The 26,941-nt window shown below is 42.4% G+C and overlaps 1 protein-coding gene across 1 annotated transcript in view; it reads right to left on the reverse strand.

The window, feature by feature from the left end:
* Positions 1 to 12,540: 12,540 nt before the first annotated feature.
* Positions 12,541 to 26,941, reverse strand: part of scara3 (scavenger receptor class A, member 3) — a 16,790-nt gene continuing 2,389 nt past the window's right edge. Inside the window, exons 2-12 of the mRNA XM_084483720.1 lie at positions 22,201 to 22,236; positions 21,948 to 21,992; positions 20,696 to 20,815; positions 18,535 to 18,615; positions 17,774 to 17,892; positions 17,375 to 17,619; positions 15,971 to 16,190; positions 15,304 to 15,392; positions 14,942 to 15,134; positions 14,440 to 14,617; positions 12,541 to 14,074 (exon numbers count right to left, since the gene is read on the reverse strand). Of these exons, the coding sequence (XP_084339846.1) occupies positions 13,608 to 14,074; positions 14,440 to 14,617; positions 14,942 to 15,134; positions 15,304 to 15,392; positions 15,971 to 16,190; positions 17,375 to 17,619; positions 17,774 to 17,892; positions 18,535 to 18,615; positions 20,696 to 20,815; positions 21,948 to 21,992; positions 22,201 to 22,236 (1,793 nt within the window). The 3' untranslated portion in view covers positions 12,541 to 13,607. The remainder of the gene's footprint in view (positions 14,075 to 14,439; positions 14,618 to 14,941; positions 15,135 to 15,303; positions 15,393 to 15,970; positions 16,191 to 17,374; positions 17,620 to 17,773; positions 17,893 to 18,534; positions 18,616 to 20,695; positions 20,816 to 21,947; positions 21,993 to 22,200; positions 22,237 to 26,941) is intronic.

Here is a 26,941-nt window from a genome sequence, read left to right on the forward strand (position 1 = left end):
AACGTATGTAAATGTTTGGAAATGAATTGTCCTTTGAGCGGCCATGTTTTAAAACAGTATTTCAAAAGTATTGTATTCGTATTTTAAATACATAGAGTTTTAGAGTTTTATTTATTACTATTTTCTGTCCAATGATGTGTTGAGGGTCCAGGCAGTATGATGTTTTTCCTGTACTTGTAGAGATGGCAAATACCATATTTCTGTAACCATGAAGCCATAGTTTGAATTGGTAGCAACTTTCCCATTTTGCTCCCTGGTTTGGATTTGTTGACACAGAATTTATCCACTGTTTTCATATTTTTCATATTTTTCATTTTTCATTTCATAAATGCTACATTATCTTCAGGCTTTATTTGTGGCTTGGCAGCCCAAGGCACAGAGTTTATTGCTTGGAAGCTTGGACAAATCAAATATTCTTTCTCTCTGGGCCCTAGCGATTAGTAATTGATTGACATGAATAAAACCACCCAAATGGTCAAATTACAGGAACAGAAATGTACTTTACCCTACGGATTTTGTTCGTTGGACGGATAACATTCCTTATCTCGCTGCAGACACCCTCCTAAGTTAACCGTATGTGTTCAGCATATGGTAAGGACTTATAAGCTTATGCAAGAATACAACGTGACATGTTTCAACAAACAAATAAGAAAAGCTAATTGTCAACTTGGATTCTCTTTCTGACAATAATTGGGATATAAGCTGGGTTATAGGCAGCCAAAAATATAGACGGCCAGAACACATCAATGGTGAATCGCTCTGTTTGTCTCCCCACTAATCCAAGCTTGGGCTGTGCGAGCAACCACAAGACAGCCAAGTTTCCATTGTTGAAAATGTGTTTTATGCTTGAGTTTGACTCCTAATGACCCCCAGAGCTTTTTGACTCAACATTTTCCGAGGAATTATAGGACTTTAGTTGTGTATGCTTAAATATTTTGGAAGGAATTTACATTTTGTTATGTTGCTATGGAACGAAATTGCATATAGTTATAGCTGTTTCTGTTTCACTGAGAGTGTAAACAGTTTTCTTTTGCCATTTTCTGGGTAAAGCATGCCCAAGTTAATTTGGTCTTGTGCAACACAGTGCTGGTTTTAACACCAGGTGGTGCAAAGAGTCTTTTGCATTTGACTAAAGCCAGAAAAGACAGGAGGTTGTTAAAGCATGTACATTGTCTTCAGATATACACAAGCATGTAAGATGTTTTTCTTATGTCTAAAACGACATACAACCTTTCTATATACAAGCTCTGGATTAACAGTTCTTTATTTTGCTACTATTGTCAACCTTTTTGATGAAGTTATAATTGGTCACTCTACATGCAAAGATGAAAGGCAAAAGAACATCTGGAATGTGCTTGGCCGTTCTCCCTGTTTGTGACTGAGGATTAATGGAGTCCACTTGCTATTTCGGTCTGCCTCTCGAGACTTGTGTACAGAGACAAACTGTATACAGAAACAACCCTGGCCAACGTAGATGTTTGTCAGTGTGTGTCGGAGTAATTATTAGTATCGACTTCCATTACTCCAAATAAATACAGTACTTTAGGGCATATAGACACAATCTGTACAGTGAGGATTATTCTCAACTGTATCTATTATGTATTATATTATATACTATGTATTATCAATCATAACTACAATGTTTTAATATGGATTTGTTGAGGTCCTGTGTTCTGGACAGGTTAATGCCTACTTCCTAAGACTGATTAAGCATGGATATTATTTCCACCAGTATTGTCCATGATGTGTCCCTGAAGTCTATCGTGGTTAATTTGCTGCCTGTCATCGCCACTTAACCTTTTTGAGGGCCGAGGGTACAAAGTATGCTTTGTTAGGCTGGCGGCCCTGCAATGCAGGTTGTTTTAATGTGTTTTCTTCTGTCCTGATTCCCCTCCTAGGTGATTATACATTCTTAATGATGATCTTACGTTAAAAAGCCTATGAACCCTCGGAGTAGGTAAACCAGGCCTAATATTGTGCTTCTCCGGCTTTATGGTTGAATTTAAAACCCTAATAAGTCTTGGGCTTCGTAGATTCACCAAGATCCACTTTGCTACCAGAAGCCAAAAAAAAAATCTCCAAATGCAATATCAAATGCTGTACTTTTTTCCCAAAGGGCAAAAGTCTACACCAATCAACCAGTGTAATGGTGTTGGTGGTGGCAGTGGGCATGTCTTAGCAGTCAAGCGGACCGAATTGGGAAAGACGGAGCTAGTGGAGAGCATTTCCAGCTCGCTCGCTGACATTTAATTCCATATTTATGGGGAGAAGTGACGAGACGTCCTGCCAAACACCCAAAACTTCCCATAACTCGTATGTTACACGTGTGTGTGTGTGTGTGTGTGTGTGTGTGTGTGTGTGTGTGTGTGTGTGTGTGTGTGTGTGTGAGATCCAAATTCAGCCGGCCTCCTTAATAATGTTCCTCATTTTCTGCAGATGGCGAACACTCTCTGCATGCTAAGTGGTGTATTTCCCACAATGCAAGTAAGAAAACCTCCAAAAAGCACAGTAAAAGAATGAATGAAATGCATCATATTTCACTGCCTGATTGCACTGATTGTCACTGCCTATTACTTCTACTGCAACTATATAAGTTCAATTCAAGTCCTGTATACGTATATGTATGTATGTATGTACATCAAAAGATTGAATACTAGGAAGAAGGTGTAACATGAGTTTGAATGAATAACTGCAGAGCAGTGCACAATGGCTGTGTTGGAGCCTAGTTACGGGAAAATATCCCAACCAGTGCTCCAGCGTTGGGAAACGTTTCACCTGCCCCCGGCACAGAAGTAAGAAAGGCTTTCATTCTACGGTGTAGGGCGGGGATACCTGGCAAGTCCAGTGGAGAACTTGAGTGGAGTGGAACCTTTTATAGTCTGACTCCATCATGTCCATCCTTCTGTCCGGCTGTTTTTTTTTGCCATTTTAAAGCAGCATGCACAGATTCAAAGTCATGGTGGGAACAAAATCAATATTCTGTGTGTGCGGATAGAATAAATAACAAACATTGGAAGGTGGTCAGTGTGAAGCCAGAGAGTGGAGGTCTTAGTCATCAATCTTGACCAGAAATACTTCCAGTCACAATAACATCTTCCACCCTTTTAGTGGTCAGGTCACACACAGTAGATGGATATAACATCTACCACCCATGTCGTGGTCACGGTAACATCTGCTGGTGGTTGAACAGGCTAGCAGGGACCACACACACACATACACACACATACACACACACACAGACTCAAGAAATGACATGGCTCAGGAGAGTATAAGCGACCATATCTGTGTTAACCACAAACTCTTCCTGGCTCAATAGAAGACGATGTGCGCTTATTATTCTTGAATGTGATGGCAAGATAGATAGGTGTGTGTGTGTGTGTGTGTGTGTGTGTGTGTGTGTGTGTGTGTGTGTGTGTGTGTGTGTGTGTGTGTGTGTGTGTGTGTGTGTGTGTGGTGTAAGGTAACATGTTGGAAAACTGCTAGATTGTGCATAAGAATACCAACACGTATACTTTGACCTGTAACCTTTGGGAACTCAATTGCATTCAGGAAGTAAGAGATACCCTGAATAAGATGGAATATTAATTAATGATATACTTTGCCAAATTGATTGATAAAAAAGACAAATAAAAAAGTGTCCTGCACACTTCATTGGGGCCCAGCTCATATGGTCATGTTGCAACCTGTTACAAACATACAAAAGTAAAGTACAAAAGTACCAATTATAAATATCGATCAGAATTGCATTAGTAATTACAAGTAATTATAAAACGGGGGGCCTAAATCAAGCGATCTGATTGGTTCCCAACCGTTGTATATTGAGCGTATACACACAGCTATGACGCCCGTTCAGTTTACAGAGTTCAGTATCACTCCGCGCCTAACTTGAACTGTTGTTTATTTATATATAAAAGCAATAGCATAGTTCACTGAAGCCTAAAAATATGTTGATTGCTGGAGAGGGTGGAAATGTTGTAAAGCAGTAGGCACACAGTGAATGAACTCGATAGTAGGCTAAATTGCCGGTGAACCAAGCTACCGTCTCTAGCCTTCTCTCTGAAGGACGCTATAGTGTGTTGCATAGCAACCGCCGTACACTTTGCAGGCAGCCAGGAGGGACTACTTTTCCGACTTTCTCGCTTTTTCAAAATTGAGGGTGTCTATAACTTTCATTTCGCCATACTTACGCCGTCCCTTCGCTGCGCGTTGGGACGGACAATGCCCCTTAACTGTGGTATAATGAGAACATACCACAGCCTGTCGTGATCTATTGCTTAATTATATTATTTATATTCAAATGTATACATAATGTGGTATCCAAAATCAAAACCACAAAATCATCCTAAAATGGCTTGTTGACCTTCTGAGGTATTGGCCTTTTTACCCGTAGAGAGCCTTTTCTCTGACTATATTCAAATGATACAGTGTACTGATGAAGTAAAAAGAATACTCCTAACATGTTATTATAAACATCAGCCTTTTCAGTCACCCACATCCCTGTAAATCACGTATGTGTGTGTCTGGGTTTATGTATGTCTGTGTGTATGTGTGAGGGGGTGTATGTATGTTTGTGTGTGCAGGTGGAAAGGGTGGAAATGTGGGTGGAAATGTTGTAAAGCAGTAGGCACACAGTGAATGAACTCGATAGTAGGCTAAATTGCCGGTGAACCAAGCTACCGTCTCTAGCCTTCTCTCTGAAGGACGCTATAGTGTGTTGCATAGCAACCGCCGTACACTTTGCAGGCAGCCAGGAGGGACTACTTTTCCGACTTTCTCGCTTTTTCAAAATTGAGGGTGTCTATAACTTTCATTTCGCCATACTTACGCCGTCCCTTCGCTGCGCGTTGGGACGGACAATGCCCCTTAACTGTGGTATAATGAGCACATACCACAGCCTGTCGTGATCTATTGCTTAATTATATTATTTATATTCAAATGTATACATAATGTGGTATCCAAAATCAGCAGTATTATGGTAACTAAATTTGCATAAATTATTCAAAGTAATCGTATCAGTAAATGGTATCGGCAAGTACGGCATGGTGCTCTGTCTGAAATTAACATCAAACTGAAATGTATCGATTTTCAGGTGGAATCGCCCTGAATCATTTCAAACATAAAATATCATTGCTGTATCGTTTCGGAGCCCCCATATTGATATTCATATTGAATCTTGTGTGCACATGTATGTTTGTAATAGCTGTATTATCGTTGGCGAAACAGATAATGCTTCTTAAAAAAATCCATGTTTTTTTCCTTTGTAACGAGATGATGATATGTGCAAAAAAATCTAAAAAGTCACACAGACAGCCAGAAATGCTGTAAAATATCTCAGCGGTTTATTCTGAAATGTGTTCTCCAAGCAGCCATTCCAGGGCACGCAAAGATGTTTTCCACCTTCAAAATCGGGAATCCTTTTGTTATGATTAATGACACTTGATTCAGCATTACAGATCATTTGAGAACAACTATCAATCATTTTCCATTGCTTTTCCTGACATCCTGTGTGTGTGTGTGTGTGTGTGTGTGTGTGTGTGTGTGTGTGTGTGTGTGTGTGTGTGTGTGTGTGTGTGTGTGTGTGTGTGTGTGTGTGTGTGTGTGTGTGTGTGTGTGTGTTTTGTGTGTGTGTGTGTGTGTGTGTGTGTGTGTAAGTGTAAGATGCAAGCACATGTGTGTTTGTGAATACATGCGCATGCAGTGTGTGTGTGTGTGTGTGTGTGTGTGTGTGTGTGTGTGTGTGTGCACATGCAAATCTGTGAATGTGAATGTGCTTGTATATATCTGGAATCATTCTGCTTCATGTGCTTGCTGTTAGTGACAAGGCACCAGTGTATGATTGTGTTTGATATGCAGATCACACAGTTGTTTGTACTGAAGAGAACCAGGTCTGGAAAAATGTCTTAGTTCATTTAAAATGCAATTTGTGGTACCTTCTTTGGATCAAAAGGATCAGTCTACATGTCCCTATCTTGGTGGAAATTCCCTTGGCGCACAAGAAATGACCTTACTTTTTAATATTAGAATAAGGATGGTTAAATTTAGGTATCGGGTTGGTTTAGATAGTGTAGGTTTGGGTTTGGTGTAATAATAGTCAGGGATCTGGCATCCATTTCAAATATGTTTTCCCCCTAATGTGCTGGGCAAACATGTCACTGTGAGTTTGTGTGTGTTTGAGAAAATCCCATGTGTGGGTTTATTCCGCTTACTCTGTGTGGTCTGCACATGTCAAATTGATATAAAGTGGGTTTAATTTGTCTGTGTGTGTGGGGCATAATTCCAGTCTACATTCAGCGAGGTTCCTTTTGGGAGGCATTTGACCTTCTGCATGAGAAGAAAGAAATGGATGAGAATGTGTTGTATTGATTTGAAGTTCTCCATCAATCACAGATAAGAGGCTACTTGGAGCTAGGGCTATCTGCCTCATGCCTTGTACTTTGTTATCTAAGTATATATTTACAATTGTATTTAACAGTCTTTGAATTATGATGTATTGCCACTTGCGCTACTAGGATTATTACTATCCTATACTATTACTATATATTTTTTTATGTGATCTGCTGTACTTTTTTTATTTTCAACCAGGGATAAATAAAGTACCTGTCTGTCTATTTCTTTAGAACAGGATGAGAAATCCCTTTGTACAGAAAGGAAATATCCAAGGCTGAGTCATGAGGTAGTTAACATATCAACTATGCTGTGATGCATGAGAAAAGAAAGCACCCATACATCAAAAGCAGGAAACGTGGATGTAAATTCCAGGTGGATCTATTCCAGTGGCAACCTGGCCCTCAAAGTGTACATGTGTTACTGTGTGTGTTAATGTGTGGGTGGGGTGCTTGCGTTGGTTTTTCTCTGTAGTATACAGTATATCTTATCTGTAACTGTGATATGCATTTACAAACATCGACGCCTGCGCAAATGAGTGTAAAGGTGATGGAAATGTCATGGTATTGAATACACACATGTGTTTACAAGTTTCGGCCAATAACATTACAAACATCCCATAATTGCCCCTTATTGCCATGGGGAACCAGAACTCCCATAGTCTGGAGGGGGATAGAGATAGTCTGTCCCATTTGTGTGTTTGCACTAATCTTCGCCCCATGGAAATGATTATCCTGGTTTGAATGTGTTTATTGACCCATTTCTCGTTTATTTGCGAAGACTGTAGAAGTGTAATGTGATGTAACATAGAAATGGCTGCACACAGTAAACCACAAAATCATCCTAAAATGGCTTGTTGACCTTCTGAGGTATTGGCCTTTTTACCCGTAGAGAGCCTTTTCTCTGACTATATTCAAATGATACAGTGTACTGATGAAGTAAAAAGAATACTCCTAACATGTTATTATAAACATCAGCCTTTTCAGTCACCCACATCCCTGTAAATCACGTATGTGTGTGTCTGGGTTTATGTATGTCTGTGTGTATGTGTGAGGTGGGTGTATGTATGTTTGTGTGTGCATGTGTGTGATGTGGATGTGTGTGTACGAGTGTTCATGCAGTGTGTGTATTTTTTCGGTGGTTGTGCATGAGTGTGTTGGTGCGTGCATGCGTGGGTGCATGTGAATGTGTGTGTAGGAGGGAATGACACCATGGGACAGTGACAACATAATCATACGTCTGTGCGGTACTGTATGGACCTGGGTCTGGTGAGGCATTGTTTACCTTCATAATCACCAGCCCCCCCCCACTATCCATGCTGACAAGCTGAATTCATGAAACGCCACCCATTTCATAAAGATGGAAACCGAGGGAAAGAGAGAGAGAGCTCAGAAGCAAAGCAGCTGGAAAGACATTTTGGTTCTGAAGACAAGAAAAAGGAGTGGTGTGAGGGATGTTTTCATGGTTCAGTTCCTGGAAAAATAGGAGAGGACATAGCGGTTTGTGTGTTTGTGTGTGTGCTCACTGTGCGGTACCAGCACACTCGTGGGGGGCTGCTACCCTTGTTTTGAGGTCTTCAGTTTGTTCAGTAAACAAAGTTCTGGCCAGGGAAGAGGGGAAATTGGGTAATAGACGATAATAGGATACAGCATCAAAACAGTATCAGCCGTATGAGAAGGCCTTTAACACAGTTTGAATTTGTATGGGATGTGTGTTTCTACCAGATATCTTGCTCACTGTTTGTGTGGGCTTTCCCTGTGGTGTCAAGCAACCAGCGGAAGGCTTCTATGCATGTATTTCTCTCAAGGTACTACTGCTGACTCACACACATACACACACAAACCAAGACACACACCGACACACACACACACACAGCAACAGGTGCTGGCAGTGTTTGTACAGCAGCTTGCAATCATGCACACTCACACACACGCACGCACACGCACACACAAATACCTGAGTCAGAAGGAAAGGCTATGTATATTTTTACAGCTGTGTAGGTAATGGTCTCTGTGGGGGACTGTCATTGCAACACTTAACTAATGTCTGAGTGTGTGTGCATTTGAGTGCGGGCATGTTTGTGTGTGCGCACATTTGCACGTGTGTGCAGGTGCATGTGTGTGTGCGTGCATACGTGTGTTTATTTGAAAAGGTTAGGTCATGTCTCTCTCAGACATATCCCCTGTCCAGTCAAAACTGACATCACTGGAACTGAAATCTCATGAGGTCACTTGGTAGTCGTGTGTGCACTTGTGTGCGTGTTTGTGTGACACAGCGACAGAAATTCACTGAGGGCTGACTGAGAGATCCTGTTGTGGATGGGGAGCCATGTACAGGGGAAGCATTTGACTTGTGAAACAATGTGAAGCAATGAATGGGAAGAAAAGGTAGAACATTTCTGTAAAAACAGCCCAGAGGCACATAGAGGCGGGGTCTCCAACTGTAATTTCATAAAGGAAGTGTCCAGTATTTTTCATAAAAACACAAACTCCCACTGAGAAAACACAATGACGGGTGCTGTTAGGTCAGGGTTAAAGTGCTAATTAGCTGATTGCTTGCTTATATTCTGCTGATTGGCGTCAGTGTTTCACAAATCAATCAGGTATCAGCAATGAGGTGATGGATATCAACCATTAAATCCTATTCAGTGAGTCTTTTAAGGTGGTCTTCATAAAGAACTACGTAGTCTAAGAGCTGTTTGCGGTTTTCCCTCCGCTACCTCCTGTTGCAAAAGTCACCCACTGTGTGTGTGTGTGTGTGTGTGTGTGTGTGTGTGTGTGTGTGTGTGTGTGTGTGTGTGTGTGTGTGTGTGTGTGTGTGTGTGTGCTGATCAAGGCAATGTATATCTATGCTTCATATATCATATATAATGCCAGCCTCCATTATTTCTGTACACTAAAAAAATATATTTCCACTGGCAGGCTTCTGGGAATATAAAAAGACCTTGCCTTTTGCCATACCCGTCAAACCCTAAACGTATGCATAACTGTGTAATAAATGTGGTCTTGTGCATAATAAAAATGACTGTGAACTCCAGTTGAAGGTGTTTGTGCACAGAGACCACCCAGGGTTCTGTGCAGTACCAGGGGCGATGGAGGAGGACTGTGCGAGGACGTTAACGGCCCCCTACGGTCCGCATGTAGCAGATGGCCAAGTCAACACTATCGTGAAGGGAGCTGTGCTTAAGGGCTGGTGCTGCAGTGGGCCGCATTAGAGACAGATCGACGCCTTGCTACTCCTTTATGAGCAATTCCACTGCTGCTCACAGCAAAGCCATTGGTTCATCCAACCAAGCACACTGGCGTGGTCTTCTGAAATAATTTATGGCAAAGTGACATAAAGTCCAATAGGTGGGAAGTCTAAGAGAAGTGCATTATTAAGGCACCTTTGTGGGCCATGAAACAAGAGGCAGGACTTAGACTCGTAACGAAAAGTCTGAAAAAGTTTCCCATTGGACATGTTTGAGATGGTTATGCTTCTTTGAAAATGCGCCACCGCCTCTGTGGATGCCATTGTTCAATGCTTTGGAATTATTCATTTTTAAAGCATTTATATTTTTTGTTCGGTGAAATATGCAATAAAATCCCATTTTGACCCAAAACGATGGCCGCAGCGAACCAGTTATTGTGCTGGATTGCTTTGAGATAATACATTTAATCTATCCTTTCTACGTATTCACATATAGGATTCATCCTCTGTCTATGAAAAGCTAACCAAGATTAGCAAATACACTTTAAACATCAGATGTCTCGGGGCCTGTCAATCTCATTCATCACATTTATCCCATTTATATATATATATATATATATATATATATAGTTATATATGGGTTTAATATTGGTGAACTTGCTGTTTAAAGTCCCTGTGCAGCCTGTGGGCCTGACGTGTTAGAAAGAACACATCTGGTGCCAGGTTTTGACTCGCGTGTCTTTCCAACACCCTCACTTCACTTCCTCATGCTCTCTCTCTCATTCGCTTTCTCTCTCGCTTTCTCCCTGCAGACTCCCCAGCCCCCCTATCGAATGCTGCTCCAGACTATAGGCTATGAGTTGTGATATTGTCTAGTAGTCGCATTCTCGTAGTCAGCGACAGTAGTGGAATTTACGGTCAGGATGTGTGTTGAGTTTCACTCATTGGTGATTGTAGAACGCAACATAGCTTTAGATTAGCTGATATTTTCTGTGGTTTTGATTGACCGAAGTTCCGTTGGAGCGGACATTTAAGGAATCTGAGGAAACGTACAAACCTGTTAAGCTATTCGGAATTATGACATCACTAATTTGAAAAATTATGTATGAGCCTTGAGCTAAGTTAGGTCACATGTAACGCTACCCTGGCTGAATACTTTTCTTATCATGTGTGTGTTTGTGTCCGTCTCATCATTCACCCCCTCCATCATAGTGTCTCTTACCAATCAAACATTCCCTGAATGTGGTGTAGTAACAGTGTTACCCCATCCACACACACACACACACACACACACACACACACACACACACACACACACACACACATCGTCATTCAGAATCCCACAAGTGGGCAAAAAGTAGTTCCAGGTTTTGGTTTTGTGTCCGAAAAGTGGCAGCGACACTGGAGACGCGGCGGCTGCTGGAGCTCCACCGCACGGCTGGCAGAGGAACGGGCCCCAGCAGGGGGGGAGGTGGCGGGGACGGGGTCTGGCATTAGGCACATGCAGGCGTTAAGCAAGGGAACGGTAAAATCATTACACAGCATTACTGGCCCTGCCTCGGACCGCACAGATGAGCTGAGAAAGTAAGGAGGTAGTAGGGGCGGGGGGGGCATCCTGCCTTTGCACTTAACCACTGATATTAATGTGGGAACAGCAGGGAGTGTGTGTGTATGTGGGGAGGGGTGGGGGGTAGTGGGTGCAGTGGCCCAATGCTTCGTAAGTCAGGCCATTGCCAAAACCACAGCAATATGGGATTATGGCGTGTATTGATGGGAAGGGGGGAGTGCTGTTGTTGCGACAGGACAGAATGACTGAGAAGCAGATGAAGTAAATAGCATAAAAAATGACTGACCGTAGAGAGGTGTGGCTGTCATAAAGACTACAGCATTGATCTTGATCAGAAATGAAGCCAAACACAAAGAGATCAATGGAATTGTCAAGGAATAACCTGATCTCAAATGGTCATATTTGAGTTTTTTCCACTTGTCCCAAATCCTTATAATTCCTCAAACCCTGGTATGGATCATGGCACCCTGTTAGCTCTTTCAAAGGGTGCGTAGCTGTTAACGGAGGAAGGGAGATTCTCTAAAGGGTAACCAAACACTAAACTCGAACTACAGGGAAATTAGTGGGTTTTGAGGTGATTGGGAATGGTGGTTTCTGCTTGGCCTCGCATTGTCTGTCATAAGATACGCCTTAGCGAGCACCACCTTGAGTCTGGTGCCGCTTGCTGCTGTGGCTTGGGATTTTTTGTGCAAGTTTAATTATGTGTTTAATTCCTTTTTAAAAAGGCCACCTCCTGCGCCTTTAAAGCCGCACACAGTGGGCTGGCTGAAACAACTTGACTTAAACAGCAACGCCCCAGTCTCGACCAATGACGCAAACCCTTCACAGAGAAGCCTTCACTGTTCACTCCATTAAGGTTTGGCAGGTTCCAAACAAAAATGTGCATGTCATCTTATGCCCCACATTGAGTTTCGGTGACCAATATCTATCCCTACGGATTGACAAGATTCCATGAATGGAACAAGAATCCATTGTTTGATTCCTAAAAAAAAAAAACGATTTTGTATTCTTCTCTTATTCAACGATTTCAGTTTTAATAGGATGTGACTTCATATTGCTGTAAACCATCCCTGCAAATCAAGCAGCCCATATTTCTAGGTTGTAGAGACTGAGACTGCATTTTAAACAACTGCACATTTGACCACTAAAATTTACTACAAGTTAATAAGGACTGAGACCTCAACTATTGTAAAGGGTGGGACTGACATGTGTTTTGAATCCCCTCTTTTAGATATGCTTTGCAGAGCCACCACCAGGACAATGAACAGCTCGATGACAATAGCTCTCTGTGTCAATAGACCATAAGGACCATGTTAAATGTATTTATTGTGTTCCACGCAAACCAGTCGCATTTCATGAGTACAACACACAGGTTTACACATTGTTCCTTATATTTTTTACAGGGATCCATATACTTTCATCATGAGTAAGAAATGCTAATGTACCTTCTAATCAGAAAAAACAAAAAGCTAGACAATGGTCATCTTAGAAAACGGTATGCACTGCGTCTTTTCTCGTCTTCGTCATACTCCTAGTACCATTTGCAACCGAGTAAGAACTATTTGTACATTTATTTTGTCCAACAGAATAAAGCGCCACACTCAGTATGAATCAAGTTGGTATCACCAAAAGACATCTTGGAGCTATAGAATTCCAATACTTTGGACCTAGTGCGAATTCAGAGTGCCTGCTCTGAAGTTATTTTATCAAGAAAAAAATATTGAATGATTCAAACACCAGTAAAGTGCCATTGTCCCCCAAAAATGTATGTATATACATTTATGTTAAAACAATTTTTTTCCCTGTGGTAATAGGCTATCATTGCAAAGGTACAATTACAACTCTATAGAACACAATTCAGTTGTTTCACTTACATTTTGGATGTAAAAATTATTTGCATAAAAACAATGCGAAAAAAGGCTGTAGAATATAATCTTTCTGGCTGATGAAGGCTGATGCTAAAATATAAGGCTCTGTTTTGATGAGAAAACTATTTAGACTCTGACAAATACAGAATTTATTGGAATCCATCCTATAGCCCACCCGTTATCTAAATGACCCTCTACTTCCTTCCTCTATCGTTGTTGTCCTTACCTTGTTAAACACAGCTTGGGTCCTGAAATCTATGGGAAAAGCTGCAATGAAATTTGGATATGATCCCTAACTTCCATGCTCAACCTCGTGAGTTGACTAGTCTTTCTCTGCAAGAGAATCTCAAAAGATTAACAGATATGAATATGGAAGAGAAATCATCATCTTGAGAACTTCACTGTCTGTATCCAAAATACTTCTCCAAGCCCACGTCCTCCGGAGACACCTCAGATTCCAAATGACCAACATCCGTAAAATGATTGTCTCGTCACAAAGTTCCAACAAGATGTTCTTCAACACACCCGTGGATCTGTGTTCTCTTACTCGTTCACTCAGGTTCTTTGTCTTTCTCTGTATTCGGTTGAACACCGTGTACCTAATGTCTTTTGGAGTTGGCCGGTGCTTGCGTGCTCCTCTTGGTGAGTTCTTTAACGGCACACGGTTTACCCGGGAGTCCAACGGGCCCTGGGTTTCCCGGTAGTCCTCTCGGCCCAGGAATGCCGTGAATCCCGGGGAGACCCTCCTCCCCCTGGATACCTGAGGCTCCGTTGAGGCCAGGCAAACCGTCTTTCCCAGGGAGCCCCACGTCGCCCTGAGCGCCCTTGTCTCCACGGTAGCCGGCCTGACCAAAGGTGCCCTTGATGCCTTTTATTCCCGGCACACCTTTCAAACCGCTTGGACCCGGTTCACCCTGGTCACCCCTGGGACCCCCCGAGCCTTTCTCTCCGATACCTCCGCGGCCTCCTATGGGCCCCGGATCACCCTTGAGTCCCATCCGCCCTGTCAGACCTTTGAGCCCCGTCTCTCCACGGTTCCCCTTGCTCCCTGGTGGCCCCGGAGGTCCTGTAGAAAGAGAGCCATAGCAGAGATGTGATGAGGGGAAAGGCCAAAGGTGAACATTTAAATTCATTTAAATTCTCACATCCGGAATCTCTAGGCAAAACATGTATTGGACACGTCACAATCATCGCTGTGACCAGATCTTTATTAGTCCTGCTTAAGCGAAGTCTCTCCCTAGGTCAAAGTCCTTGTGAACTGCAGCCATCTCTAAAAGTCAAAAGTCAATTTTCATTATACAGACAATTTTGAAAACCAATTGCAAGAGTGTTTTACAAAAGAAAAGTGGCTTTTAGGATGTAAAATGAATATATAGTACCTGGCAGTGCCTAGCTGAAAGGTGACTACCAGTTGAGAGCGTTTAAAGTTACCTTTGAGTATGGTGAAGTTCTTGATGATCTGTGTGTGGCGTGTGTCCACCAGCTTCATCTCCTCCATCACCATGGTGAGGTTCCTCACGTCCATGAACACACGCACCCTCAGCATCATGTTCTGTTCCCTCAGCGTGTCCGCAAAGTCCAGCAGCAGCAGCACGGTGTCATTCAAGTTCTTCAGAAGGACAGGTCGGGCGTAGAGGGTACGAAGAAGAAAACGTAAAGAAGGTAGAGGAAGGACGACAACATTAGGAAAAAGCATGTCAGGCAAAAATTTGAATCCTACATTTTAAATATAAATAGCTACATTTAATGTAAATACATTTTCTAAGGGGTCTTTCAAGTCTTGCTTTATCTTTAAAAAAAGACTTATGAACACACGTATTCCCTTTAGCAGGATCCCCCATGTTTGAAAGCAAGGCAGGTTGGCATGCATCAGTATCATTACTATATCATCTGCATATCATTACAGCATTAGAGTATGAATAGGGACAGCAACCTGCAGATCCTCTGAGTGGCTCCTGAGGCGGCTCTGGCAAGAGGAACTCTCGATGTTGATGTACTTGTACATGCTCTGGACATGGCTGACTGTGGCGTTGATGCTTGAGGAGATGGTGTCGATCTCCATATCGATGGAGTTAAGGCGTCCGTCCAGCGTGGAGAAACGCTCACCTGTGCGGTTCTCGTAGTACCTGGTGGTTGAAGGAATAATGCTTTAGAGGCTTCCATACATTGGGTATTGATGCACCCATTTGTCCTAGTCTAGCTCATCTGGGTCCTGTGTGGTCTATTATTTTCCTGTATAGCTCAGTAGGGTTGGATGCAATTGTCGTTTAGGTTGGATGTATGCATGGATCTAACCTGGAATGGTACTGGAGGTCATGCATGTTTTCCTCATGTTCATCCATGAAGGAGGTCACATTGTCCAGCTGCATCTGCAGGTTCATGACCTGGAGCAAAAGAAACACATTCTCACATTTTTGAATTTCAACATCACCTCACATGACGTAACTATTTGACTCAAGCAATAAGGAACAATAAGACAACAGAATGTGCTACTTTTAAGAGACAAACACAGAGCATTGGGATTGTGCTATATCACCATCTATTGATCAAATTGCTTATTAGACAACACCTAACAGTGTTCATTATCTGTACATCTTTTAAAGGTGACATGTTATACAACCGGGTGTGAGTGTGATTGGCCATTACAAAATATGCCTCTTCTGACATCACAAGTGGGCGTGTCCACCTAGATGTGTGCTGGATAGATCAGTCTACCAGCCTACCCAGTGGACTGCAGCAAACGTTGCTCATCTATCCAGCACACATCTAGGTGGACACGCCCACTTGTGATGTCAGAAGAGGCAGATTTTCAAAATGGCTAATAACACTCACACCTGGGGGTATAATATGTCACTTAAAAAAACAAAACTGATTAGCAGACATGTACACATCGCATATAGTTCTGCATCGTCTGCTATATGTCACAGTGCCGACCGAGTCGCCAGCCCTGTCCTACACGCACCTGCAGCGTGAGGTCGTGCACCATCTCGGAGGACATGCTGATCTTCTGGTGCGTGGCCACCACGCCACTCTGGATGCTGCGCACCGTCTGCGTGGTGGCGCTGGCGTTGGACTTGAGGGTGGTCAGGGCGCGGCTGTAGTTCTGCCAGTCCGTGTTGATCTTCTGGAGGATCAGCGTCTCCTCGTCGGCCCGCCTCTGCAGGGCGTCGATCCACAAGGTGCTAAGAGGGAGGAGGGAGGAAAACAATCCAATTAGTGTCTCGAGTTGTGTTCGTGAAGCAGGCTTGCGTGGAGAAATTAGCCTTGATCAAAAGCACTGTATGACTTTGATGACGTTTGTTTACATGTGACACAATGTTGAGTGAAATGTTGGGGTTTTAACTTCCCCAACCTTTGGGGCTTGGGGTTAGAACAGCCCACACAAGTTAGAATGAATCATGATTCCTATTTAGCTCTTTCTGTAGAATGGGATTTAGCACTCTTTGACACTAATGTTAAACCGCTGACACACCGCACGGAAAGTTGAGAGAAGAGAGTTCGACCACGATCAAAGAAACGGAAAGGGCTCACTTAGTGACTTCAACATCGTGTTTCAGATGTTGAAATAAATCTTTGAAGTCCAAGTCAAAACACAACATTTCACTACTAAATCAATTTCCAACAAGTCTGGAGGACAGCTGTGCAATTTTTCCGTACGGAATAGTGGCCTATTTACTTTTTTTTCTTAAGAGGCTGGCTGTTTGTACTGAATGTCTCTCCTTTAGTGAATTCACCAAAAATAGCATGTCTAAGGCAATGATTTTGGGGGAAATTGTTGCCTCAGACAGTGCAGGTGGGAAACTTTTCCAGCAACGCCAGTACCTATGGACTATTCTGAGCCATGACACATTTGCTCCCTATAACCCATCATGTAATTAAGGTGCATGTTGTTTTATTATATTTTTTACAGTGGTTCTGGAACAGTGGCCTCTGCATTTATGGCATTGATGACATCTGCACGTTATTTATATAATCTTGTTATCGCTTTCTTAATAATGTCACTTAGAAACACTTATTCTGAGACAAAATATTTGCTGTAGTAGTGCCAAGTGGGAACGCAACACGGGCAGATGTGTGGCGCTGTATGTGTGGAGTGAGTGGCTGTGGTATTTGGTCAATTGCAGATGTAATGTAACACTTCTTGGCACTATAAAACTGCATTCCCGCATTCGTTAATAAAGTGAAGCCAGATCAACCAGAGAGCATTAAGGGTCACAGACCTCGGTTCCAAAGTTCCCCCAGTGACAATCCAAACAGATTTGGAGGACTTTATGACTTGTTAAGAGGTTTCAGGGTGCCAATACCCAAAAGCAGTACCACAAACAAACAACCTTGACGAACCACAAAGCTCCATAGTCCGTCTCACCTGAGTGCCACGGTGGTGTTGACCTGCTGCATGGTGGCTTTGAGGTCGTACTGGTCCTGGGTCAGCGACTTCATCCTGTCGTCCGTCTCCTCGATCACGTCCTTCCAGCCGTGCAGCTGCTCTACGTATCTCTCCAGCGATTGGTTGAGGAGTCTCACCGATATCGTGTGGTCCCGCATGTCAGTAGTCAGTCGGCTGCTGGTGGTCTTCATGGTGGTTTGCGTCTGGAACGCCTGCTCCATAATCTGTAGAATGGGGGAGGGGAAATGACCCATCGACATCCAGAGAGGTCTAACTGCAGATGCACTGACCAGCGATTATCAATGGAGCTTTTAATTTGAAGGCCGCGTTTAAGAAATATTCTAGTAGTGATAGTGACCAACGCGGACCCAGCCATACCTTATTCTGTTCCATGAGAGTTTTCTGGAACTGCTCAAACTCCCGCTTCATGCGGTTGATCTCCTCGTTGGACACAGCAACGTCCAGGCAGCCAGAGCAGTTGGGAGCAGAGCCCAGATCTGTGTGAGAGATGGAAGGAGAGGTCAGCCCAACATCTTCACTACAAATGTTAGGGGTAGGATAGTGTGTAGAGGTTAAGGGGGGGTTTTGGGGTCCAACCCCCCATGTGGGCAGCCTAGCTGGGTTGCCACCTTTGACTAAGATGCCTAAACTGTAACTGCACATTTATGACATCTAGCTGGAAACTGTTGAATGGACCTCCTTTGAGATAAAAGCGATAAAATAAAACATTTTATATTGTCTCTTTTGTCATATCTTTACCAACTCAAGGTTGATACAACATTGAAAGAGACCATTGAGTAGCCTTCCACATGCCTATGCATTGTTTTAGACATGTAATAGATGTTCTTATCCAACGCAACTACAGTGAATTCAGATTCATGACTTTAAGGAGAAAGAAGAGCATCTTGGTCAAGGATGCCTACAGGTGAGGCTGTAGATGTCGGAAATCAAACTTAGAATTAACTACTGTTGGTTATAAACTTAAGACATTATGAGAATGTTCCATCCTCTTCTTAAAACAACCGTCTGTACTATTATTTTTTCCTTTGCTTCCAGAAACACACACATACACACACACACACACACACACACACACACACACACACACACACACACACACACAGCACCTCCTATCTCACCGTCAATTCCCTGCTGGGCCTTGGCAATCTTCTTGTGGAAGAGGGACTCCTCCTCTGACAGACTTGCAACCTTACGGAAAGCTGGGAAATATTTTAGGAGAGAATTTGAACAGTGTTTATATTGTCTGAAAAGCAAGGTACGGTTTGATTCTTTCATCCACAAACAAGTACCATTTGAAACTAGATAAAAAAGGCACAATGATCAGAGCACAAACAGGAAGTCGTTGATAATTTGAGCAAACAAGCGCATCAGGTTCCTATTAGCAAGGGAGGCAAACCAAAACATGACATGACGATTTAGCCAGATGGGCCAATTCTGCTCCCAAAGGTATTTCCCAAGAGAACAACAACAACAACAACTTAGGCCTAAGCACATGTTGTTGTTGTGTTTTAAAGTGAGTGTTATTATAACAATAATGCATGCGTTTTGATGTCAAATAATGGGAATTTTGGTAATAATGAAAGCCGTCTTGGTTTGCATGGATCAGCATTGACTATGTATGAATCGACATATTTTATTTTATATATTTGTGTAAGTATGTGTGTGTGTGTGTGTGTGTGTGTGTGTGTGTAAATGTGTGTTCCTGTATGTGAGAAACATTGTGTGTGTGTGTGTGTGTGTGTGTGTGTGTGTGTGTGTGTGTGTGTGTGTGTGTGTGTGTGTGTGTGTGTGTGTGTGTGTGTGTGTGTGTATGTTCCTGTATGTGAGAAACACGTGTGTGTGTGTGTGTGTGTGTGTGTGTGTGTGTGTGTGTGTGTGCATTCCTGTATGTGAGAAACACATGGTGTGTGTGTGTGTGTGTGTGTGTGTGTTTGTGTGCATTCCTGTATGTGAGAAACACATGGTGTATGTGTGTGTGTGTGTTTGAGTGTTTGAGTGCGATACATGGGCAGAATAGCAGTATAATTGTGTTTCCATTGTACTTCCTTACTGTGCATACCTCCTGTAGCAGTGCATTAGCTCTCTGTGGCACTGATGTTAACCATACCTACCCCAGGCCTAGGCCAGGCTTATTACTACTCTTCTCTTAGTCATGCTCAAAAACAAATCAAAATCTGACCAAGAGCGAAAGTTTCCCCTAAAAGGCTTGTTGTCTAAATTGAAGTCGAACATTAGTCATTTTAAATTAACTTGATAAAAATCTTGTGTCGATTTATGAATATCCTTTTACTTCAATTCACATTTGACATTCTGCATTTATTTGGACATTTACATTTACTCTGTTAGTTTTTTGTCAGTTGAGTCCAAGGTGTGTTCTATTAAGTTCTGTGGAGTTTTTAGTATGTTGGTCTGGTATGGTATCTCTGTTTCAGCTTAAAAACACATTAGTCCTAAGTATGTCTTTGTGCGTGTATACATGATTGTACGCCTGTCTTTGCAAAACTGCACAAAAACATCAAGTTGAATGTGTATATTTCTCTATGTATGTTTCCAAAGGTTTGGCTGTCTTTGCCTGCATGCTATGCATGTGTGTATTGGGTAGTGTGTTGGATATGCAGCACAGACCTGCACTGTTTTTAAAACATTCCCAGTTTCCGAGCTGTCCTCTGAGGTTCCCTATAGGCAGCCATAGAGGGAGTGATTGACTGTTTCTAACAGCCAGTCAGAGCAGATATGGAGGTGAAAAGAAGCTGTTCCCACCAAACCGTGGTTGGGTGTGGCCTCCCAGGGTCAGGGTAACCCTCCAATGCAAAATCATCATTATTCAAGACTAGGTGAGTTTGACTTTTTGATAGTGCCACATGGACATTCATATGCTGAGCGTGCTGTCTTATTTTTTAAGAAAATAGATCATATCAAGTCAAATCGATTCTGAAAGTTACTAAACTATAATAAACAATATTGTGACACATCTTTCTACTATTTCAACAGTTTAAATGATTGCTAAACAATAACTAGTATCATGTACCAAAAACACAATGGATGTGATTGTCATTGGTATTTCCAGCTGCACTTGATGAAGTTGGGGTTGAAGTTGGGTCTTGCCTTTCCTTCTGCGTAGCTAGATGACTTCACTCTGATACGCCAATGGCTACGATATTCTTTATAAAGCCAAAGTGGACCCCAGCTATACCCAATGCACGCTTTGACACTGCTTTGGTCTGATACATAGAAGTGAATTACCCCTGGCTCCCACTATGAAATAAAAACTGGACTCACCCAGAGAGGCTAAAATCGCCACGGCGATGATGAGGAGTGCGATGATTCCGTACAGAACTTTGACCGCCAACTGGAGGGAATGTGTCTGCTGGCACTTAACACATCCGCCCCGGCTACGACCTAAAAGGGATCATCAGAATAATAATAATGCTTATGATTATTACAATATATTGAAAATGAAACATCATCATGGCACATGTTACGTTATACGGGAATATTACCACAGTGTATGCATAGAGTTAGCCTTAAGCCCGGAGTCGGTAGTTCCCACAATGCCATTCTGCTACCCTTGCATATAGCATTTCACGGCTGTGAAAACGATATACATGGCGCTCACCCACCCTTCCAACATTAATATCCTTTCCTACGAAACGCAGAGCAGACATGCACGTATCTCTATATTCATAAAGATTTACTGTGTTGATTTTGAATCATTGGATTATTAATCTGGTTATTTCATTCTGCAGTATTTCACTTTCAGAAAACTGTACATATATATATATATATATATAACTGAGTATATACCTGTTTATGTAACTTATATACACACCCAATTGCCATATGTGTTTCCAGCTCCTATTCATCAATGAAATGGATGGATGTGATTCACTTTAGAGACACTGGACCTGGTGGTGCTATCAGATTACATGGGGGCCAGATATGCACTTATACACTCTTATACACTGCATTGTTCCCACCAGGACTCGTAACGTCATGGGGCTGCCATGGTTGAGCTATGCAGCCTGTCTTGGATTGAGAGCAGGGGGGTTGGGGGTGGGGGGGCTAACTGTGGAACAATGCAACTCTGGCAAAGTGCCGCAGCAGATGTTGAACTTGCGTCGTTGCTAAGCTGTCACGGTGGTTGAGGCACGGAGAGAGATGCTTGTAGGGGAACGCACGCGCACACACACACAAACACACACACACACACACACACACACACACACACACACACACACACACACACACACACACACACACACATGGTAATGCACAGACACACACACACACACACACACACACACGGTAATGCACAAACACACACACACACCCACACACATGGTCAGGCACACACAAACACACATGGGCATGTAAACACACACACACACACACACATGGTGTCACACACAAACACAGACATTTGTGTGTGTGTGTGTGTGTGTGTGTGTGTGTGTGTGTGTGTGTGTGTGTGTGTGTGTGTGTGTGTGTGTGTGTGTGTGTGTGTGTGTGTGTGTGTGTGTGTGAAATTGACCTCGAAATGGAGGCATCTCCTCTTCTTCTCCAGTGAGATCCTCCTCTGAAAAACAAGATGAAGTCAAAATAAACATAAATCTTCACAAATGTTTTAATTTTATTTCTAATAACATCGTGAGCATTGAATGTTATCATATTTTCTATTTTCATCATTTTCATATTTACACTTTTCTTTTCTAAGTGTTTAGGCCATATTCATCTACAGTAGTTATATTAAAAAGATGACAAGAAGAAAAGTTCTTGATTGTTACCTTTAAAGAGTTGGTTCTCATAGCCCCCGTAGTTTTCTGGCAGAGAAAGAGAGAGAGAGTATTACAATATCTTTAATGGATAGAACAATGTAAGGTTTAGTGATTTCAAAGCTGAAACACCTTCTTGTTTGTTTGTAAGTTTGTCAGTTATTTGTTGGCTTACTTGGTCAGCCCTATGAGGAGCCGTCACAAGTCCTCACACACCACGCCACACAGTCCAACACCACACAGCATGGTACCAATGCAGCATGACACAACACAACACAGCATGCCTCCATTGAAGCCTACACAAGCTGATGGGGACATAAAGGACGAGCACAGCTCTGAGATCATACTTGACTGTCATGTTTTTAAAGAACGATTAAGTGTGTCGGGAAGAAATGGTGACTAATCGACCATTCACTGCTGTTATCAAGTTTTATAGTGGTCCCATAGGGGTACACAATCTGACAGCTGTGGTTAGCTTTGTGCGCAGACTCTGAGTCACACTGTGTGTGTGTGTGTGTGTGTGTGTGTGTGTGTGTGCAAGCGTGTGTGTGTACTTGTATACTTGTATACGTGTGCCGCTTGTGTATACGGGGCTTGTGTGTGTGTGTGTGTCCATGCAAGTTGTGTGGATGGTTACGGGAAAGCTGGTTTCTGTGCAATTTTGCGGTGTTTAAGTTGTGTGGATGATTGTTTGCAAGTGTGCATAATCTCATCCTATGGAGGAGTTTATCACCAGGCTTAACCAGCTGTGGTCAGGGAGAAAGAGACTTCTCCTTGCCCAGTTGCATACCATTATCAGCTTTGCACTGACTATATGAGTTTCAATCAAATCGCAACTGTTAGTTGTTTTGTTTTTCTTTTGTTTTCTTTTTTGGGCCAAAGACAATAACCACAGTGTCCTGTATGAACTGCCATACCTGATTTGTTTCTGATTGAACGGGACAGAATAGTTCAAATGTCCCCGGGATGCTTGTTACACAACTCAATGCAGAAAAGCATTGCCTCTGTCCATGTGAATGCCCCCTTTCCTCCACAGATGACAACTGATTGTTGGTTGTTTACCAATGACCCTTGGCTGACACCGTAGCTTGTGAAATGGCTCTCTCAGATACAATCTCTTCTTTGATTCATGCCTGTGGTTGTGTGTTAATCTCAACGGAAAAGACTCAATCTCACAATTGTGAGGGTAACCACAGAAGTAATGAGATGGGGGAGGGGATTTTGATTTCATCCCTGAAACCACTGTAAACATTCCCTAATACCATTTATGTAATTCAAAGCAAGAAGTCACTGGGCCAAAAAGTCTATGAGATTCATGTCATCGCAGAGTAAACACCAGAAGAAGACCAGAACACCAGTGTTGACAATGTTTTGATAAACGATTAATTCATGTTAGTGAGCCTGCTATGATGCCTTAGTGAAAACATAAAGCAATGGGTTCTGGTCTAACATCAAAAGCATATGAATAAATGTGAATAAACCTTTTGTTGCTATTCCCTAACATGTGGATGAAAGCCACACCATTTAAGCCTAGATATTCTTAGGATGTTTTTCTTTATTCTCCTGTTATCATATGTATAACAGGACAAAAATATGTAAGGAAGCGATAGCCCCATCCTTCGGGCTGAGAGCCTTTTGCTGATTTCATTTAAATGTATATTTTGTATAATTAGAGAAGAGAAATTCCACACGTTTCAGCTTTTAATCTGTTTTCGGTGCTTATTTTTCCATGAAGAGAGGAAATGGACGAGGCGATGGAAGAGACTTGTTTGATTCAGCAGAGCAAACGTTACGGATGTGAACATATGATCTTTCCTGAAATAGCGCATAATAAAGGCTGGTGTTTTGTTAAAATAATTTGAAACATAATCATGATGTTCTAGGGATAGGTCTCACAAGGATGTCCACTCAGGTTTCCTCCTGCATGCATTTACAGTGACCCCACCCGTTTAAACAGCGGCACCCCTCCTCTGTACTTCCACTGACCTGAGGTTTCCTTGGGTCTTGTTTTTGCATATGGTTTGGCTTCATTTGCGGCGCTCCCAGTCAGTTATTTATATTATAGCTGCAGAGTTGGGCTTCTAAGATGTAAGCTGTAGAGTCTAGCCCCTCGTGAAATAATCACTATACACTGTTTTTATTATGGGTCTCACCCGTGCACACCTCGAAATGCTGTGGTTGTCATGGCATCATATGCTTTGACCGAGTTTCAGTTTAAAATGTGTGTGTGTGTGCACCAAGGTGTGTAACTAGGGAAAAGATGACAAGACATTTTGCAAGCTATTAGTGAGTGAAATGCTCTGTGAGATATCTGTTTCGAGTTCCCTAATTTAGATTTAAGCCAATTTCAATTTTAAAACCACTCCCGGATAATACCTGCGAGAGGACATTTTTTAGCTTGTTTAGTTTTGCTCCTTTGCTTTTTTCTTGTCGCTCTCCCGCTCTTTTGAACGCTTTTACCTTCCGAGCAGTAGCTTTAACTTCTTTACTGTATATATTTCAACCCACATTCTTTGGAGGTAGTTGGTAGGTAGGTGGAGGTAGTGGTCTTTGACCACGTCTGGGTGCTGTATAGGGTTGGATGAATGGTTTGTAATGGGTTGTGGTGGAAGCTGTTTGTTGTCGGAGGATTATACGCACCCCAGGGCACAACAGTTTAGCTCTCTGGAAGATTAGATCTCACAAAAACCAAGTCATGTACAATTTTCTAAATGAAGCATAGACTGTATATTTGTGTTGGCATTTCACCAGCAACAGAATGAAGCGGGGAGAGAGAGAGTCAGAGACGGAGACAGAGACGGAGACAGAGAGCAAATGCACTCACAAACAGCCAATCCGATCCACCACTTAAATCCATTGTGAAAGAACCAACCTCTTCCACTCATTAGCGTTCTCCTTTGGCATAAACATTCAAACTACCATTTTGTTGTCGAAATTTGTTTCACAATGAGTAGCAGTAGTGAAACAACGCAGATGCCAAATTAATGGATGTTTTTGGAAATTAGATCAGAGTTTGGATCCTGTTTGACTTTCATTTGGTAATTCAATGTTTTTTCTAGGAAATTGAGAAAACCTGATTGGGTTTTCCTTCACTTCCGACAGCAGTTCTTGCAATAACACAAGGCTTGGTTTACTACTAAAACAAACAGGGCAAAACTTTCTCTCCTTTTTCAGACTGTGGACTGTCTTGTGTGACACTGTCAAGAAGACAAGTCAAAATAACCCATCATTAAGAGTTAGAAATTGCAGGGTAAAACTTGCCTTTCACCTGGTCTTGGGGGAAAAAAGTGCATCATCGTTTTGTTTTTTTTAAGCAATGTAGATTACTTAGTTCTGGAAAAGAAACACTGTTGTCAAATCTTTAAATAAGTGATGTGATTGTTAGTGTCTGGCAAGTGTGTGCCTAACTTTCCGTCAATTGCTATCCACAGGTGCCTCACCAAGGAAACCAAGTTCATTGAATCAAAATAAAATAACATTTTCAAGTCTAAGTTCATTCAGTTGAAAAGAAGAATCTGGTGAGAAAGTTATGCAAACAACTTGATGCACAACATGTTTTGGATGGTCAGATGTATCACATTAAAGCTATCTATTCTTAATAGAAAGCTACACATGCCCTGACGCTGAACATGCCCTAGTCGAGATTTTAAAGTGGCAGGTACTCCGTACCTCCAAGCCAAAGTTAGGAGGAAGGAAAACCTTGACAGCCAGGCAGAAGTGTTGTAATATGGTGCCATTGAGCAGCAGCATTTGAAGTGTCATCATATCTTGGTGCCCTTGATGGTTGGGCTTGCAGGCCATTGAAATCAACCAAGAGTAAGCATCACACTGGAACTGAGGTTTGGTTGAACTCTCGGTGTGTGTGTGCGTGTGTGTGTGTGTGTGTGTGTGTGTGTGTGTGTGTGTGTGTGTGTGTGTGTGTGTGTGTGTGTGTGTGTGTGTGTGTGTGTGTGTGTGTGTGCGCACATGCTTGTGTGTTTGTGTGTGTATAGCTTTGGCACATGCTTGTGTGTATAGTTGCGTGCACATGCTTGTGTGTGTGTGTGTGTGTGTGTGTGTGTGTGTGTGTGTGTGTTCATGTGTGTGTGCACCTGGTTGCATGTGTGTGTACATTCGTGCATGCGTGTGCGAGTGGTTGGGCCAGCCAGCCCACCTATCCAAACATGAGCACCGCTCAAGCACACGTGCTGCTAGAACACACTGGGGCAGCAGTAAAGTTACAGGTTATTACAATATTCTCTCCACTCTAAACATGTGGGATTGGCTGTAACTCGTTCCATGGGCTATGGGCTAACCTGACTGGGCAAGGGTTCACAATCACTGAATGTTAGATGAATAATTAAGGTTTTTCTTACTCTTTGGGTGAGGGGGGCTATGGTTAGGGGGGTGTCATAACACGTGAACTGTAACTGTTATTAAGGGCTTTACAGATACACGGTTCCTCACTTGACCAGAAACATCATGAAAGTAAATAAAGGAAGGACAACAAACATGTTCTGTGACATGTTCTATGACACAAACAGTGTATGCATCTAGATATCCAGCCTTTTATATGTCCTGTTACCCCATCCTGAGAGTAATTCAAATGAAGCGACAGAACAATGGTTATTGGCTTAATGTATCCCTCATACCTCCTGTATTCCAAACAACTGCAATTTAACTCCAAACATGCACACTAATACACTTTTTGCCTTCATGAAAAGCACTTGGCACCATGTTTGCCATTGCTAAAACATTGAGATTTATTCCAACC

This window comes from Micromesistius poutassou (assembly GCF_964030765.1).
Source record: "Micromesistius poutassou genome assembly, chromosome: 19".
In the NCBI taxonomy this organism is placed as follows: Eukaryota; Metazoa; Chordata; class Actinopteri; order Gadiformes; family Gadidae; genus Micromesistius; species Micromesistius poutassou.